This window comes from Branchiostoma floridae, chromosome 5 (assembly GCF_000003815.2).
Source record: "Branchiostoma floridae strain S238N-H82 chromosome 5, Bfl_VNyyK, whole genome shotgun sequence".
Taxonomy (NCBI): Eukaryota; Metazoa; Chordata; class Leptocardii; order Amphioxiformes; family Branchiostomatidae; genus Branchiostoma; species Branchiostoma floridae.
Genome location: NC_049983.1, coordinates 4,235,520 through 4,255,058, shown reverse-complemented (window position 1 = coordinate 4,255,058; position 19,539 = coordinate 4,235,520). Strand labels below are relative to the sequence as shown.

General features: G+C 40.4%; 1 protein-coding gene across 1 annotated transcript; it reads right to left on the bottom strand.

Annotated features, from left to right (window-relative positions):
* Window positions 1–4,688: 4,688 nt before the first annotated feature.
* Window positions 4,689–15,986, bottom strand: LOC118415604 (sodium-dependent lysophosphatidylcholine symporter 1-like). Its single transcript, XM_035820307.1, has 6 exons — window positions 15,909–15,986; window positions 11,084–11,167; window positions 9,212–9,327; window positions 7,904–8,041; window positions 6,678–6,851; window positions 4,689–4,913 (listed from the first exon to the last, which is right to left on the bottom strand). Exons 1-6 carry the CDS (start codon window positions 15,984–15,986, stop codon window positions 4,742–4,744), a joined length of 762 nt encoding a protein of 253 aa, XP_035676200.1. The 3' UTR covers window positions 4,689–4,741.
* Between the last annotated feature and the right edge of the window lie 3,553 nt (window positions 15,987–19,539).

The window sequence follows — 19,539 nt, the reverse complement described above, 5'->3', positions numbered from 1 at the left end:
CTTGACATAAGATGTATTTCATTGTATTCACCTGTCCTCAAGCAACCTATATATCTCCAATATGAAGTCTCTACCATGGAGTGACCACAAAATAACTATGTAATGTCTTTATTAATTATGCAAATATTAGGTATTAATTAGAATAACGCACATTTTGGTATATGCACCTGGCCAAGGGATATCTTCACCTCCAACATGACTGTTTTTTCTAGTATTTAGGAACTGATGCATTTACCCGTATTTCTTAAGACTGGTACTTTACCAGTGTTTGTGTAGCATTTAGCAACAGCTATATCAACTTGCGCGTAGATAGTGTTTATAATGAGAAACTATTATTCACGTGTGTTTTTGTTAGGGCTTTGGAAATGTTTCCAGCACAAGAAAGAAAACACTGTGATAAATTGAAAACATATAGCTGACGTATTCCGTACCATAGACGGTGTTGATTTATACGTTCGCAGTAGCACTGTTTTTATGCCACCTCAGCTGCAAAAATTGTCTTTTTCATTTCAATGTTATGTTTGCACCGAACAATATAGTATCGACTTTCGAGGTATGACATCTTACGGTACGGTAATATGGTGCCATATAGGTACCAGGTAACACACCATATACATTACTCCCCAGGTGCAGTATAGTGCCAGGTAGCGCACCTGTAATATGTAGTAACCAGCTGCTTTGAGGGGGGGCGAAAACGCTAGTGATCTCGCCCCCCGGGGGGGCGAGATCACAGGGGGGGCGAGATCGCTGTCACACCGGTACAGAAAATTCAGGTCCAGATCCGGTTCAGGTCCATAGGCAGCAGAGGATCAGGTCCAGGTCAACTTGTGAATGGACGATGCACAAATTAATGGTCTAATTTGCTACAAAGGATTCTGTTTGGTGGGGCATTCGACTCCCACTGGCATTTTAAAATCCTACAAGGCAACTTCCTCTGTACGATTGACTGTAAAACTGGGTAGAAATGACTATAGACTCTACTCTATTTTCCTCGACCGGTAAGCCGCAAAACGTGTAAATGCCTGATCATATATTCTGTTCATTTTCCAATCGGTCCAACATCCGATCCAACGATTTTTTCAGCTCCAGTTTTTCTGGACCGGTCCAATAAGGTCTAAAAGAGAGGCAGTTGTTGTTTTTGTAGCATAAAGATAGGATTTTAAAACGCCAATGGACGTCAGATACTAAACTAAACAGAATCCTTTGTCAGCAAAATTGGCCGTGTTTTTGATTATGATAACATCACAGATAATTATTAGTAGGCCCAGGTTCATGGTCTGGACCTGAACCGTACCTGGACCTTAATTTTCTGTACCAGTACCAACCCCTAGCGTCTATTGTTCCCTGTCTTACGAGTGTTGGATGTTGAGGGATGTCATTCAGGTCTGATGATAGCTGATCTCCAGCTCCCTCTGTCAAGGGAGTGCCTTTTGCAGGTTCTGCTTTCTATGTCTAAAAGTAAAGTTGTTATCCAGTGGTGCTCCAAGCTGATAGTTTAGTATTCACCAAGGAGGAATTGAAACTTTCTGAATGGGATTTTGAATAAAATGAAATAATGATTTGAATAGCAGCCACTCAAGGGACTGAAGAAATATGGTCACTATAGACAGGTGGCCACTCTAGAAAAAATGCCATTATAGAAAAATGTTGATCAATTGAACATGATCATTAAGTTAAACATGTTTATCAGCGCCCATCAATCTCTCTCACAGAGTAACATTGTCTCGATCGTCTCAGAATTTATCTTACCCTACCAAAGTCAAATCTACGAAAAATGATTGGTAAATTGCCATGCATAATGTTGACTTGCACTCTAATGTACAAGGCTCGCGTACCTTCCGCTATTGCCAAAATGACCCTGTCGGGAACTCAAAATCTCGCAAATTACGATTTTGCACATGGTGACATACAGCTGCCGTATGGTCGGAATAGGCAGATGTGTTTCTGTATCAACGGGACCGGAAATCTTGTGGCCATGGCTGCGTTGGACAGGTGGCCGCTATAGACTATTTCTTAATGCTTAGGTCAACGGGAAATATCCAAGGGACCGACAGAAAGTGGGCACAATGGCCAGGTGGTCACTGTGCAAAGGTGCCCGCTAATACAGGTTTGACTGTACAGATATGGAGGACCATCTTAACTTATTCCTGTACTTCCTTTCCAGGTCGAAAAGTGTCGAGGAGACCAGAAAACCAGCGGTAAAGAACCCCCTCCAGCGTTACATGTCAGTACCATCCGAAGGTGGTTCAGAAGGTAGAGAACAGATCAAAAGCTCCCCCTGGCAACTGCAGCAGGAACAGCAAATCCAACCCCAGGAGCCTCTTTCAGATGACATGCTGGAGGATCACTACGAGGTTCCCCGCAACATTAACCTTAGCCAACTCCCCACACTGATGTCACCAGAGGAGGACACAGAGGGAGCCTGCAGTTGCGGCATCCCTCACCAGGTGTCGCACCTGACACATGGCTGGGAAGTCCACAGAGTCCATCATAAGGAGGATGTCAGGAATGTTGGCAAACTTTTTTTTCACAACAAGAGAACGGAAGAGACTTTGTGGACACTGCCGCCCAGTGTTTCATCTCAGTTAACAGAAGAAAGTCGCAGAGCCTTGGAGCAACTTGAGTCAGAGGGATGAATTTTTACAAGCTGAAAAGTGAATTCGGAAGCTAACTTAAAATCATTTTTGCTCTTAGTAGTTGAGTTCAGTACAAAGAGACCATGGTCATTTGAAGAGGAGCAAAACATGTGAAAGGCACATGGTTTTAGTTTATGCAATCTACTGTGCCAGGATATTAAAATTCCATCCAATCACAATGTTTTGTTGAACATCTGTCGCATCACTAAGGGCAATTCTGACTGGTTCATATTTCATTGCAGCATACAAATGTAGGTGTCATTTATTTATTAATCTCAAGACAAGTGGGTAGCCCCTTTAACTTATTGGGAGTTGATATCCATTTTCATTGCTTACCAATGTGGTTAATTTCAGTACATCTACATGACTGGTTCATAGTTCATTGCAGAATACAAATGTAGGTCTCATTACTTACCAAATTGAATGTGGTAGATTTAATTATATATACCTGTACATTGATGGTTAAAGTGGTGTTAAATATAATTGATTTGGTTGTGATTTTATTCATTTTATGCTAGGATAATCTCCATATCTCTTGTTACACTAAGCAAGGAGGTTAACCTCCTTGCACTAAGCAACCATATTGAATTTTATCTATGATAAATAATGTACCATCTAATGAGTAAATCTAATACTTGTACTTGTGCATTTTTACATCGTTCTGCGGAAACAGGTGACAATTTAGCCTGGTTACCAAACCCCAGCCCGATCTCAAGTATCTATCGTGCAGGGGCCTGGCCGGATGGCATAGGCCGGCTTCTCAATTTTGCATCAGATAGTGGGCAAAAAACTCCACCAATAGAACAGCAGCAGGATCAGCAGGAGGTAATTACACCCCTACCATGATTGGTTGAAGACCGCCAACTGTATTTTTTGAATCCATAACAGTGACCACTTAGTACCTGATTCGCTACTGTGATAGCCTGCTGACCAACTGTGGTGTGTTGTAGCTGGCTACCTGTGGTGTGAGTGGTCATAAATTCTAGGTTCTCCTCCCTCTGATCAAGGGCCTTCGAGAACATTTCTACAGCCATCCTGCCAGACCCCTGCACGAAAGATATTTTTGAGGTTGGGGTATGGTATCCATGCTAGTGACAATTGTCGCTGAGAAAGAGAGGAATAACGATAATTGATAATCAATCACGCACATGAGACTGACTTCATTAGTTTTGCAGATTAAACAAAAAAAAATATAATTCCATATATTCAATGTTTAACACTATAACAGTTACCGTAGTGGTGCATGTAAATGACAGGAATTTCATGTTTAAAGCATTTAACAGGAAGTTAAGTACATGTAATAAATGTGAACTTTATTAGACATAAATCATGCAAATCAGGGTGTTATTTACATAAATTATAAGGAGATCCTACAATCTTTGTTAAAATAAAACCTCAAAACTTTTTATTCCACTTAAATATGTTGATTGCACCTGAGGTTAGAGAAGATGATCAACCGATATAATTCAAACTTACATCACATGCTTTTCATCATCATTAAAACATTTATCATAGAATACCTTAGAAGGAAAACTTCATTTGGCAAAAGGCAATACATCTGGGAACTATATTTCCTGTAAACAATGCTCATACACACAGATTTGCCTCATTCAATGACAATGGATTACATCATTATTTGTCATCCTCTATAAGGTGCAGCAAGTGAAGTTGACTTCCAGTACAGTCTGTCATACATTACTGTGAGAAGTTTCGGACTGTCAAGTCAAGTTTCTAATTCATTAAGCTTCTTCAAGGTTAGCCTTGGGCGACCAACATTTTTCTTATAGAAAACAGGTGTCCAGAACAAGAGTTTTCCGGCTGGCTCTATACTACGAACCACATACAAGGCCGGCAAGGAGTAGTCGGCGTTGTTTAACTACAGAGGTAACACGAATCCATATAGTGTTAACATAGTACATATATCATATTGATACAGTAAAATCCAGTTAATTGCACAACGGATAAACGCACACTTCTGTTAATTGCACGGAATCACCAAACAACTTCGCTTTGTTGCACTATCCGGATAATTGCACGAAATACGCTGACAAATGGGGTGTGCAATTAAACGGGCATATGGGCCTCGAATTCGAAGTTCCTGGAAACTAGAGAATAGACTCTTTGCAGTCCTCCAGTACTGATAGATCTAAATCTGGTGACAGAAGGACATCTTCTTCATAGGAGGTTGTTAATGTGTCTGTTGTGTCAGCGTTTCTCGGATGTAAAAGTTCGTGACCATTACACTCTTTCCAATTTTCTTCCTTGTTGGACTTCCTCCTACAACAAGAAAAAATTATACATACGTCAATCAAGATAAGATAAGATATCCAGGTAATAAGATACGGCGCATAGAAGCAACGGGATATGATTTGGGAAATGGTCAGACGTAATAGTATAGCCCCGCCCTCTAAAGGAGTTTGTTGGCATCCCCCGAGAGAGGGCAGGGATATCCACATAGACGAGATATCCGCCCATGCTTGAACTGACTTAGAGCACAGCCATCTGTCCGAAGCAAATCATAGATATTGACAAAGATTTACACTTTGAAATAGGTGAAAATTATATGCTTGGGAATGTTTTGGTGTGCGATTTTCTTCTCCAGCCCACATGTGGTTTTACTTTGGGGTTCTGTCAGTGGAGAGCAGAAAGCCTCCTGAGACACAGCCTATACAAGACGCCTGAGACAGGTTGTCTGGAGACGTCCCTGGTGGACGGGTACCATGTGACTATTTTATCCAATCAAGTTTAAATTTTAATTTAACTCTGGCTTTTTAGCGGGATTTTTGTACTATGTCATCAGACTCATAGAGGAGTTCACTCTGGGAAAGGAGCTCCAGAAGTCATGTCGAGTCTTTCACCATGCTTGGTGACCAGTTTTTGGAGTACGTTGGAGTATAGATACTGGGTTTTGTTCTTCAACTGTTAGTGTTAGAATTGTAAGTGCCTTTGTTTTTACTTTCTAGTTAAACATGACATAAAAGGTTGTCGAGTTTTGTTGTAGTTTCTCATTAATTTGTTTATCAATTCTCAATTTATCATGCTCTCTTGTTTGTTCTTTTCTTGCTTGGTAGACTTTCAAAAATGAGTGAGAATGTTATAACTGTCCATGTAGTTTTACTGAACTGTTTGTTGTTGTGAATACAAGATCTTCCGTATGATTTTTGTGTGGTCTCATTGTATCCTTGCTAATCTAGGTTAAAGATGACCATCTGTTGAAATGTCATGTTGAAAGTGGGCGTCTTGAGTATAGTCTGATTGATTGCGTTGGTTAGAGCACGTCTGTCCCTTGACAGGAGGGAAAGTCTAGCTCTTGGTTGGCTGAAACAGCATGCCGAGTTAGTTAGAGCACCAGTCCTCTGCCTCACGGGACAGAGGTGCTCTAACTAACTTCTGACCATACTATGTGGATTTCAAAGCAACAAAATCCTCACCCCTGATTGGCTGAGGACAGATGGCTGTGCTCTAAGTTTTAGATAATATCCGCTGTCTTTCGTTAGTGACACTGAATATGTAGATGAGGTTTTATATACTAACTATGAATGATATGCAAATGCGATGAAGACAATTTGTAGTAGTCCAGTAACTAAGGAAGCAAAGGTAAGTCGAGTTAAGACGGAGTTGATGCAAATGACTTAAGGTGCACTCTCACTGCACTTGCGTCACTGCGGGTTCGAAAGATACGCAACGAATTTCAGGAATAAAGAACGATTTTTCTCACTTTTTATGGATACTGACGTCTTCTAAGTCATCTTTTACGTCTTATGCAATATATAGGTTATAAAACAAGAACATAAAACAATAACATAGTGAAAGAATCAGAGATTAGGCCTTTCATTTTTTTCAAAGGGGATCTCGCACTCATAAGGGTAAGCTCATTAACATGTATAAGCAAGGCGGTCAAGAACTGATCGTGACGGATGAGAAAGCAGAGTACAGACAAGAGGCGGTTTGCTGGCGCCGTTGGATGTCTCTGTGTAGGAGAATGAAAACAATTGGCAAAGTATCTTGTTGATTTCAAAACGATAATCATTTATTACTTGCCTGTTTTCTAGCTCTTCCTTAGTTTTCCTTCGTCTGTCCTCCGTGATGGGATATTTCCATATCACCGCCACAGCCAGGAGAGAAAAGACTGCTGGGAATGCTGACACGAGTATCCGTAACGACGTGCCCACAGAGGCAGGCTGAACACAAGCTCCAGTTTTGTAGCCTCCAATTCTGCGCGGAAAAAAAACAGAGACTAACTAACACCAAATAAAAATACTAACGTTACTACTATTAAACCCTCAGGTCTCACGGAGCAAAATTGGTTCAGTTTTCTGTAACGCTAGTTCACTTTTATCCGCGGGGTAACCTATATTCATTGTAGACGTATTAAAGAGTGTTAAGTTGATGGACGGTGAATTTAGATTATATTTTCAAAATAATGCAAAGTATACAACTTATTGTAATTGCGTAAGTACTTGATATCTTTAAATACCGTTTTGAAAACAACGTAAATGAATACAGGCTACACCGCCGAAAAAGGTGAAGTAGCATTATCATATTATAGGACCAATTCGAATGAAGGATTGTTTACAGCTCAATTTAGGATCAATCTGAATTGATCCGGTGTACCTTGGACGGAATCGAATAACTAGAGACAAAGAATATGATGTTGGACTGTCCCTTTATAGATTTTGCTTTGTGCTTGAATGAACATTCCATTGTACGTAGAACACTTCGTTCTGTATGTTTGACAAAAAATATGTCATACACGTGTGGATGCCAGGAACAGCCTTTCCTTCAATGCCTTTATAGATACAACATCATTGACTGGGGGTGCTATAGTCTATAGATATATGATCCACTGCTCACAAAATGCTCTATCTGCATAACGTGACATCACAGAAGCAGTGGATGATGCTCATTTCTTGACAAGGACTGAAGTTGGACAGGCGAAAATTTGGGTCCTGAATTTGAAAGTGTTGGAAGTTAAAGTGCACTCCCACTGCACTTGCACCAAGCTTGCGTCACTGCGGGGTTCGAAAGATACTCGACGAATTTCAAAGATTTTCTAACTTTTTGTGTATTTGGTTGTCGTCTGAGTGATACTTTTACGCATTACGCAATATCTAAATTATGAAAAATCGGAGAAAATATCAAAACAGTGACGCAGTGAACGAACCCCGCCGTGACACAAGCTAAGACGCAAGTGCGGTGAGAGTGCACCTTTACTATACAATTTTAACTCAGATCCAGAATATATAGATACTGGCTGCATTCCTTACTCTAGTGCAATGGTTGTCAGCCCTTGGCCTAAAGTGTCGGTGAGACTTTTCACGGACAGAGCCATGCTGAAAAACCCCGTGTCAAGTCGCCTGCCATTTTGCAAGATGTAGTCCTCTCCGACGTCACTAATCATTGCCCTATGAGGAACACAAACAAACAAACACAAAACAGACTAAGGACAAAGTTTTAAGTTGAAAGTCCATCTGGGTGTGTTGGTAGAAGTCATTATTGAGCTAGTTAAACTGTAATATCTGACACAAAAATTGGACTCACCCAAATTTTCAACTGAACTTTGTCTTTGTCAAGGAATGAACAATCCGCTGCTGTCGTGACGTCACGTTATGCACATAGAACACTAAAATCAGTAAACACCAGAGCTTTACACCCACCCTGAACAGAGACGGTGGGCGCCATAGACTTCCTGCAACCTATGATCCACTGCTTACTGAGTCACGTGTTCTGTCTGCATATCGTGACGTCACGACATCAGTGGATTTTTCATGCCTTGACAAAGACTGGTGCTGTTCAGTCGAAAATTTGGGTGAGTCTAATATCTGTGTTGGAAATTACAGTTTAGCTAGCTCAATAAGGCCAAAGTTTGATAAACGAGACTTTTTTTTCAAATTTGTCAGATTTCGGTAAGGTATAAATAGCAATATATCATTTACAACAAGCAGCAATTATTGAATGAATAAATATGTATTACGCCGACTGGGTTAGGAAAAGTTAATAAAGATTCATGTATATATCAAAAGCTACTACAAGAATTATAGTCAAACAAATTCGACTTTATACTTCTTTGTTATGGTGAAAATGGATGAGCATTGGTTTTGTCGTAATCAAAGGTTTGTCTAAACTTGTTTTATAAATGTGAATGTGTCTGTAAAACAATTACTTTATACAGTATGGAACAAGGAAAGATAAATTGTATCTAAGTCTATAAAGTTTGCCACTCCTGTCTCTTTGTTACATAAATATTACAAATATTACAACTCTGCTATACTTCACTCTTGTTCTTTACTTGGACCCGTAAGTCACAAAACACATACCTGCCGATATAATCTGAGTTCATTCTCGAATCGGCCCAACTGATTTTTTAGGTCCAGTTTTTCTGGACCGGCCCAACAGGAAAAAACGGTTTTGTACTGGTACCCACCCCGAGATTGGATATCTTCCTTCCTTCTGCATTTATCTCTTTCTTATGTTTCAATGTTTCTATACCTCAGGTTTTTGCAGCGGTTCATCTTTTGAGTTTCATAATGAGAGAGGCTGTGTCTTCGTAAACATTTTTTGATAATGTTACCCACCATGGTATGAAGAATCCCGCAGATCCTGATATACCCGTACAGGTGGATAATATAAATATTGCCACCACACTTCTACTTGGGATAAGTAGGAGCCCCAGGGCTGTTGGAATAAGAGCCTGATATGGAGAAAAAAACACGTGATAGTCAAAACAATACCTTTTTTTTTTCTTCTTCGTAGTTTTTTTTTTTTTTGTATCTCTTGGACACATTTTCTTCATAAGAATTGCAAGAAGGAAAAAAACTTGAAGATTCTTTCCCTGATATCATCAAAATAATGAGCACTTTAAGTAAAGAAATTGTTTGTCAAAAAGATGTTCGCTCTTAAGAATATTAGAATTTCAAGAAGAATAGTCTTACTTCAAGAAAATGCTTCAAGAAAGAATAGTAATGCCACGAAAGAATTGTACTCGTGGACAAATTGTTAAACACAGAAAGGCTGGCAAAAAAAAATTGTTAGGAAAGTTGTTAGGAACGGTGAACTAAACAGCCAAAGGGTGCCGGTATGGCGAACAATTATCTTTTTTATTTGAATTTGGAATTGACCTTGTCAATTATACATTAATATCCGTGTTTATGTAAGTTGCAATTTTCCACATATTTTTGCTCCTTTTGCAGCTGATTTGACTACGGTATGGTCGAATACATTTGAGTTTTAAGGCGGACAAAAATTAATGCGCTCACGGCTGCCATGGATATAATTCAAACACCTAGAAGTATTCAATGACTTTATCTTTCGAAGTTCAATTGTGCAATTGTTTGCAGCAAAAGATGCAGCATTATCAATTTACCAACTCAGTGCAATATATATATACCATATAAATTTGTATTTTTTTTTTAAACGCAGAATAGCATATGACTGCGATATGGTAACATATGTCACATTTTAGTATTGTATTGTAAAATATACCATCGGTTGGTCATGAACTTTTAATGCTCTCTAAATTAAGGGGGGCCGCCCTACAGCCCCCCCCCCCCCCCCCCCCTTTTACGCGCTCGAACCCACGGCGCTCCATCACTAGCTGCCAGAGAGTGGTCAAGTTTTGATCAATGAATCTTTAACACATTCATCTTAAGAACATGCCCGGATAAGGAATGCATTCATATGGTTCATGAACCCTTCACTCTCCTAGTTACAGGTGGCAAACGCTGAGGACGTTTTCGTGAATATAAACTTTGTGCTGCGCTAGACAGTTCGCCCTAACTTGCCCCCCTGTTGCAATTTTCTCTTTTCGGAAGCTGGTGACCAATTCAAATAACAATAAATACAAATTTTATTTCTATGATATATTTGCTTCTTTTTGGCAGTAGAATTGTGATTGTGTGTGCTTCTTGTCTCCCGCGAGGAGGGCTAAATCTTTCACCATCCAGGTCATGTTTTCATGGGAAACGGGCGAAATGCACTGAATGCGGCGGCCCGACTAACAAAATCATTACGAAAAACGACAACGTCAAAATCACAAAAAAACTCTGTGTACGAATTGGGAAACATATTCGACATCACTCTGTGAAGTTTCATTTTTATAGACGATACGAATCATTTGTTAGAGTAATAAATCTTTTGGGCGCTCGCTCGTCTGCCACCTGCGGGGCCACACTCCCTGGGGAAAACAACGGCGATGATGCTTATGTTGTTTTTTCCATGGCCGGTCTTCTTCTCAACAAACATTTGAAGACCAATATTTGTAGTGTTTTGTGAAGCTTTATTTCTGATGTGTATGACAGTTGTGTGGCTGTTTTGTACTGGTTGTATATTTATGGACACGAGCCACCAATTCCTAATAACAGGTGACCACAGTGATTCGGCGCTACCAACATTACTGTGAAAATTCTATATACTAGTAGATTATGAAAAAATGGTGAATCAAGTCTTACCAGTTGAAAGCACATGAACGGTATCCTCTTGCCAAACCTGACCACCACCTTGCTGACAACAGGAATGGAGATGGCCGCAGATATCTGAAGGTGATACAACCTGATCATTATCAACATCATAACTACGAGGGGGTGATACATAGCCTGGATGCCACACCCCAGCCCGATCTCAAACATTCTATCGTGCAGGGGTCTGGCAGGATGACTATAGAAAGGCTCTCGAAGGCCCTTGATCAGAGGGAAGAGAGCCTGAGTCACAACACACCACTGTTGGTCAGCAGGCTATTACAGTACTTAGCGAATCATGGACTAGATATGGCAGAAGGGCGTATTGAGTTATTTTTCAAAATAACAACAGAATTTCGTTCCAAACTGCAAGCTTTGTACCTCTGGTTGCCATGTTTGATGAACTGAGATGTCAATGAGGTAATACTACCTCTAACCCAGAAAGGACATGGGATGTCTACAATAACTGTTACATTTCATCTGTTAGTGGTCACTATTATATATGGATTCAAATAATACAGTTGGGGTTCTTTAACCAATCATGGTAGGGGTGTAATTGCCTCCTGCTGATCCTGCTCCTGTTCTATTAGTGGGGAATTTTGTCCACCATTTGGGCAAAATTGAGAAGAAGGCCCATGTCATCCGGCTGGGGTGTGGTATCCAGGCTAGGTGATCCATAGTTCTGAGCCTCATCCAGAAATCATTATTGGTCACGATATTGTACATAGCCCACAATTTTTGCACAGCAGTCCTACTCTGCGCGATTCAACCTTTGCTTGGAGAGTAGAACATGTAACGTTAGTTACAAAACAAATGTAAGGTCATTGCATTATGCCTGCACGTATTGTCATCAAACATCCAATCTAGAAACTCTTTCAACCCTATCCAGACTGGGGGGCTGAAAGTGCCCGCGCCAACTTTGACCCCCTATAGCTCCCAAACGGCTTGTGCTAGAACAACCAAACTTAGTGAGTTTTCCTAAAATATTGTTGGCAACAATTTAAAAAAAATGGGTAAGTTTATGATTTTTCGTGTTGCCATGGCAACGGGTTTCTGAAAAGCAAATTTTACAAAAATCACTAATTTTGGTTTCAACAATGGGATTTTAAGATTTTCTTGCTTAATTAAACTTCTTTTCATATATCTTTAATATCCAACACATCTTAGTTAAACATTTATAATTAAATATTCATAAATTATGCTAATGAGATGACGTAATTGGCCAAAATCCAAGATGGCCGACAATATCATGATTTAAAGTATAACAAGCTTATTTGCACTCAGATTTCATCACTGCGTGGTATTTTCTTACAGAAAACATACATGTGAACGTTTTTAATCCATTTCTATGGGTTTTTAGCGTTATATGTTGAAAAAAATGTATCTTGAAAAATTTAAGGTTCATAATCCAAGATGGCGGATAGCTAAACTACAGATGGCGTCATTCTATGACATCATTTTGACGTCGTTGCGTCGGCTTTTGACAACAGAAGTCTTATAACACCTAAATATTAATAAGAAACCTTTATTTGTAACTTTTAGAGTAAGATATTTAGATATTATGGGAATTCCCCGTTTTAGCCAAATATATCAATTAATGACGTCATAATTACGTCATATTACGTCATAATGATATAAAAATTTCAGGAATTATAAAACTCGATGAGCATAACCTTCCCTGCAAATTTGGTGATCGTACAGTAAGCCGTTTTGAAAATACGAAGGGGGGGTCGAATGAGCACCCCCCCCCCCCCCCAGGCCAGGGAAGGCCCAAAAAGCCCAGTCTGGATAGGGTTAATCTCGGTCTCTTTCTTAGATTGGTCTGGAGATACAAATACCTTTATGGTCTATTTTACATAAGCCAGGTAGGCATTTTTTCCTGGGTTCGAATTTTCTGATACCGATATGCCTTGTTGACGTTGTATACTTGGAAAATGGCACTCAACACGGCTTTTACCGCTTCGCTCAGGTGGAAATGAGTACTTAACTGAATGTATGACGTACCTCTTATAGGACCTTAAATGGAAGTCATGTGTCTGAGGAGAGCCACACCTCGAGCACTTTAAAAGACTCTAAGGCACTCTTCCACCTATCTCAACTGAAGTCAGGTGACGCCGGTAAAGCCTTGCTGCACATGTTATTCGAGATGGCGAACCAGCCGGTAAACTGCTTTTTTGGTACCCAGAAGCAAACAGGAGAAGAGGCCGTCCATTCCTTACGATAAAGAACTTTATTGAATCAGAGACTGGACTAAGTGATAAGGACCTAACTGTAATGATGAATTATAGATCGATCGCACTGGAAGCGGAACTTTGTTAATGCTTCAACTCGAATTTGTATGTCTATATTGGTAAGGTACTTATCGAAAAGAGTAGGTTTACATATACATTTCGGTTTGTGGATGAAATAAATCTGCCCGGATATGATTATTAAGCCTGGCAGTGCACTCTTCAGCACAAACCTGGTGTGCTTCGTCATGTTTTGTCGTGTGTTTGTCGGATATGTTATACAAACAAACAAACAAACAAATGAAGAAACAAACAAACGTCGAAGCTGGAATAGAAATCAAGGTTTTCGTTGATCATTTTGGGACAGGAAAACAAAATGGTAACAAAAATTATCCAAAATAACATTTTTACCTAATAGTATACAAGCCTCAACATCAACAGCTTAGTCTATTTTTGAAGACTGCCCCATTGCACGACAATACCAATCGCCTATATTACCTCGCAAATGCTAAGATACCACAAAAAATGACATGAATAAATTATGTTCCCCCTGCACTGCAATCCCTGAACCAATCTGAAAATTTCGAAATGCAAGAGTTTTCGTTTGATTGGTCTGAGGCTGGGGTGCCGAGGATCTTGTGTCTTATAAAAAGAGAGCAAGGACGAGAGTTTACATCTACTTTTGTCTCGCATGTATCGATGTCTGTTATATGTGACTTCACGAGTTCTTGCATGTGTCTAAAGAAACTCAAATTCATAGTCTGGATGCCGGACTGTTTCTAGGACCTACACAGGCCAACTCCTCGGCTGTAGGGCCAATATGCCCCAAAGGAAATAATTCTGCAACAGCCACCCCTCCCCAAGTGAGACCCTAAACGATGGATATTATTGAGATCGGGTTGGGGTCTTGACACCTAATGGTCAGTACGGACGGCAAAAACGTCGGGATTCTTTCGGTGTTGTAACATTCTTTATGAGATGTCTTCATTATCATTCGGTCTGCTTTTCTTATAACAACTCAAAGTGCGGAAGCCTTTCCTGCAACCATCCCAGTCAGCTTCTTTTGCCACTAGTGCCCATCTACATTAGTCTCTACCAGACTCCGGATCGCTGGAAAAATCGTAGAAATGGAACAAATAGAGGAGTAAGCCGGCCAGAGGAATATAACCGGGCAGGGAACAGCACGCGATCGTCGGAGCGCGGAGCTGTTCCTGTCCGGTTATATTCCTCTCTATTTGTTCCATTTCTACGATTTTCCAGCGATCCGGAGTCTGGTAGAGACTACTGTTCTACATGTAGATAACAAGTTGTGAGCCATCCACAACAGCGATGGCCACTTTACTTCATAATATAGATGCCTTATCAGAAACAGATACTATACATTTGTTGATTAGGGGTTCGCCGGTACTCGTCTCTACAGATAATGCTCGGATATTGCAAATAACTTAGTTACATTTGTTAGAAACAAAACGCTTTTCATAATTAATAGATTTTCTGTTGTTATGATATTAATATTGTAATGTACAATATCGGTATTATGTTTGCATAATCTATCTATTCACATCACCTCTGTTATGTATACTTATGAAAACGATTCCCGTACTCTTGTGGCACGTGTTATTGACTGTATTTAGTTAGCGGTGACATTAACATAAGCTGCCAGCTTGAGTACGGCATCACTGTGTGTATATATCTTGCATTTTCTTTAATAAAAAAAAACGGCCGCTGCATTCAGGACTTCAGCCAATCCTACTTTCGAAAGGGATAAAAGCCAACTACGTACCTCTCGTAATCTCTTTCGTCACTTTTATTGTTCGCTCTGGAAGTACAGAAGTATAACCCCAGAAGCATTCAAAGCCAGTTACAGTTCTACAGTTACTCCGATGACTGTTACCCAGACCACTATCTTCACAGGCTAGTCAGAGAGTAGCAAATGATCGGTTTTAAACATTCCCTTTGTTATATTTGAAAGTGCACGCCTATATTTGGATTCTATACAGTACCGTTTGTTTTTTTCTTTTTTTCTTCATCGATGTTAAAATTACATTTTGCGGACAGTAGTTGGGATTAGAACTGCTGTGTCCTTGCTCCAGATGTTTGGTCACTAATTATTGGACTGCATACGGCGCACAAATGTAATCGTCTATACCTACGTGAAAATAAATATACATTCGTGATCTGCTAGCACCATAATATCATCTCCACAGATGACATGAATAAATGCAAAGACCATGCAGACAGGAGAATCTCGATTACAATATAGATCGGTTCCTCACTGGACACAGGTACAGGTGGCTACGCATCGGTAACGTGCTTGGTTTAAGCATCGCAATCGCAGTAAGAATTTAAAAACCAGTGGCAACCTGTGTACCTGTTCTCACAGAAGACATGGAGGCGAGTAAATTGTTTTTGCTCGTTGCTTTGGGATCTCTTTGGTCAGGATGTAGTCACTGCCTCCCCTCTGGGTGCAACACAAAACGTCGGGACCCGCCCATACCTGGTCTAACTATTCAATGTAAGTTCCAGGGGCTCACCAGGGTCCCCCACGATATACCGCCCAACGCTGACCGAGTCGAAATCAACTACAATACCATCAGAACCGTGACGTCCCTGCCGTCATTGCCGCAGCTGTACGCCCTGGATCTGAGTTTCAATTCCATAGAGTCCATGTCCTGGGAATCTCTGTGCAATCTGCCTGCTCTGGAAGTTCTTTATCTGCATAATAACCGACTGCAGCATGTGAAGCTGAACACTGTCATTGAGTATCTGCCAAAGCTGAAAAATTTATTTCTCGACGTTAACAAACTTGTGTCATGTACCCTGTACGAGCTAGGCTGGCCTAAGATTATCTATGTATCTATGGCTAAAAACCCGGCTCCGTGCGCCTGCAACTTTTACGGGCTGACCGTCGAAACGTGCCTGAAGAGGGGAGCTGATTCCCGCTGTTCGTCATGTTCAGCCTGCTTCTTCGTCTCAAGTCAAAACCGTGAAGATCTTTACTGCAAGCACGAAGACAAAGTAAGTCAGCATCCCTTTTCAAACGTGTCTGCCGAGTTGGTGAAATGTCAACGTCAACAGTCTATGACAAGAGCTACCACCACAGAAGTAGTCACGAAGATTGCGGAAGAATCTGAACACACACTGCAAAACTCTCAGACTGACAAATCCACCATTAGAGATGAACTAAAACCGTCACATCCTACTATAAGAGCTACTACCACAGTGACTGTTACCACATCAGTCTTGATGGACACCGAACAAGCTAAGACCAACCAGCTACGGACCTACGAAAAGGACATTGTCTTCGACGGCTACGAGGCAACCGTAAAAATAAACGCTACACAGACCCCCATCTTGAAGTTCACTACTAGTCCAACGAGCTCAAACACACTTAAAGGGCAAAAACCTCAAATTGTCTACATCTCCATCGTTGCTATAGAAAGCGCGCTGACATTGATGTTCATCGCTTGCTTCGTTCGGCTACTCCTGATGAGGTAGAGAATGGGCTGCAGTCGTCGTGAAGATTCTGAACCACTCAATCCCTTTACACAAGATCTTTCCACCAACAGTAGTTAACTCTACATGCAGCAGCATTTCGTCGGGAGATCAAGAGCATCCAGTGACTCAGAATGACGATCAGCACCGCGGGGGATCTGGATACAGAAGGTCATATCCAACAACTACAGCATGTGGCCTGCACCTTGCACCACCTGATGAATACTCTGCTAACAACTGTGATTATACAACTGAAGGTTTGAATTAGGGTTTTGTAGAGTGAAATGAATGTACAGTCAAACCTGTCTACAGCCGCGGGCCACTCAAGAAACTGGAGAAATGTGGCCACTATAGACAAGTGGCCACAATTGACCACGAGCAATAAGTTATACGTGATTTCAGTACCAACTAGTCTTTCTCACCAAGTAACATTTTCTCAAAATTCAACTGACCCTGCGGAAAATGATTGATATTGCCATGCGGAGTTGGTAGATTCACCGACAACAGTGACTTGCGCTGTAACGTTAAAGGCTTACCTTCCGTTACAGCCAAAATGACTGCCGGGAACTCCAAATCTTCGCAAACAACGATTTCAAAATCGGTGCAGGGTGGCATGCGGCCGCGGTAGGCAGTGTTTCTGTATCTACGGGACTGAAAATCGTGTGGCCGTGGCCGCGTTGGACAGGTGGTCGCTATAGACTATTTCTCAATGCTTAGGTCAATGGGTAAAATCCAAGGGACCGGCAAAAAGTGACCGCAATGGCCAGGTGGACTGATGTATATTACAGCTGGAGAAAACATTTTGTGGTTCTGCCTACGACTTAGGTGCGGTAGCTTTAAAGTAGATTGTATCAATTTTAAGAATTTGGCCACGAGGATTCTTATATAGTATCTATTGATGAAATACGTGATGTGCTGTCTGTTTTACAAGATATGTTTATTTATTAGCCCTCATCATTCAAGTACAATGAAGTATTTACTTAATATCATTGACAGTCAGTAAATTGTTGGTAGAAGTACTAGCAATTTATGACAGTAGTCTGTATTATACAACTTTTATGTATAGCATTGACTTGTAGCTGTATTAATACCTACCTTTCTCAACTTTATTTCCCAATATAGATTAATGGATGTAAAATGCATACTTTCTATAAAAATAAATATTTTGATCTATCTATTCTGGTTGGCATGTCGTGTGGTGCAAATTTACTTTTTATTCATTTCTTGAATCTCTGCCGGTATTCCATTAGGGATGTGAATAAAGTCGGCATTGTATCTAAATTTAGCTGAGTTTGCTTTTTATTGCAGTTCTTAGGCAAACAATGTCGTTTCAATAGTGCACATGTATTGTCTTTATATTCTAAAAGCACAAAGTAACATTTCAATTTTGATAGCGCAAAAAATAAGAGTTTGAGCGCGTTTCTGGATTTAGAGTTAATTCGAATGGAAAAAGGTTCAGTTTGATTTTTAGGACAGGTTTCAGCGATGTATAAGAAGCTTAGCTCTGTGTGGCTAGTTAAGGTTTATTCTATAGCTTGACTAAATAGAACTAATATGATACATACGATCTACAGTTTCTGAGTACAACGGTTACACAAATGCCCTTTATACGAACCAACAGTTATACAAAGAAAAGCAACAAAAAGGTAACACGATAGTGTTTAGAAAAGTGCTGAACAGACTATTCAGGGATCTACCGATCCTTTGGTATCAGTTGCAATGTCGGGATTGGCAGATGCGCACACAGAATCGTAAAAACACTATTTATACGACTAGTTAAAAGGTAGCCCCATAGACTTTTTGAGACCGCAAGGGGCAGAGGGTGCTATGCACATTGCTATGCACCGTGTTTTCTAGGTCACGATGTTGAAAAGTGGAGCCTAACCATATCCTTACACTGGCGTTTACCTCCTCAAAGACAGTTCATACAGTTCAGTTCATCCTCTGAGAAGTGACACCACAGTTGCCACAAATCCCTGTCCAGTATGGCAGAGTGAAGCTCGTAGACCTGAAGTTTTGCGTCCTTCATATATAAGTAACGCCCTAACACATGGATGGGACGAGGTAAGTCACCCACATGCATGTTAGGCCACAGCAACTAAATTTTATGGATGACATCCACGCGCTCATTAATTTTCGCCTGATTTCAGAAAAAAAACAAGAATTTTTTTTCTTCAGGGAAGTCCAGATAGACGAAAATGGGTAAAGGTTGTGTTGTAACCTAATCATTGAATGTAGAATTGACACTAGAGGCTCTGTAGCATTGACTGTAGTTGCAGAAGTGAAACTTGATAGATTGTTGTAAGAGTGGCACAACTATGGAAGCTAAGAGTGTAGTTGCCAACATGGTTAATGATACCACATGGTCTACCACACTAGTGTCACTTAAACTACACTGGTGCACGTCTTAAATACAGGAACGAATGCCTTGTGGGCTGTGATGCTATATTTTGTCGCTTAAAGTCTTGTTACAACGTCTATTTTGAAAATTTGCCATCTTGTTTTTTTTACCCATCTTTTTTTGTTGTTGACCTATCTCATTATTTTTGCAATCTGCAGAGGATGTCATCCATAAAATTTACTTGCTGTGGCCTTAGGTGCCTTTTCCATGGGAACAAGCAAGACCGGTGGCATATACGTGATGACTGCCTCGGATTCGAACTTAAGTGCTTTTAAAAAAGCTGGCATTTTGCCAATGTTTGCGTGTGTGAACGTTTTTTTTTTCTA

Coding starts and splice junctions, on each gene's coding strand:
- LOC118415604 (XM_035820307.1), bottom strand. CDS start 15,986: ATGGACTCTATGGAATTGAAACTCAGATCCAGGGCGTACAGCTGCGGC. Junction 8,042..9,211: donor GCGGGATTCTTCATACCATG/GTGGGTAACATT, acceptor TGTTCCTCATAG/GGCAATGATTAGTGACGTCG. Junction 6,852..7,903: donor CTGACAACCATTGCACTAGA/GTAAGGAATGCA, acceptor TTTTCCGCGCAG/AATTGGAGGCTACAAAACTG.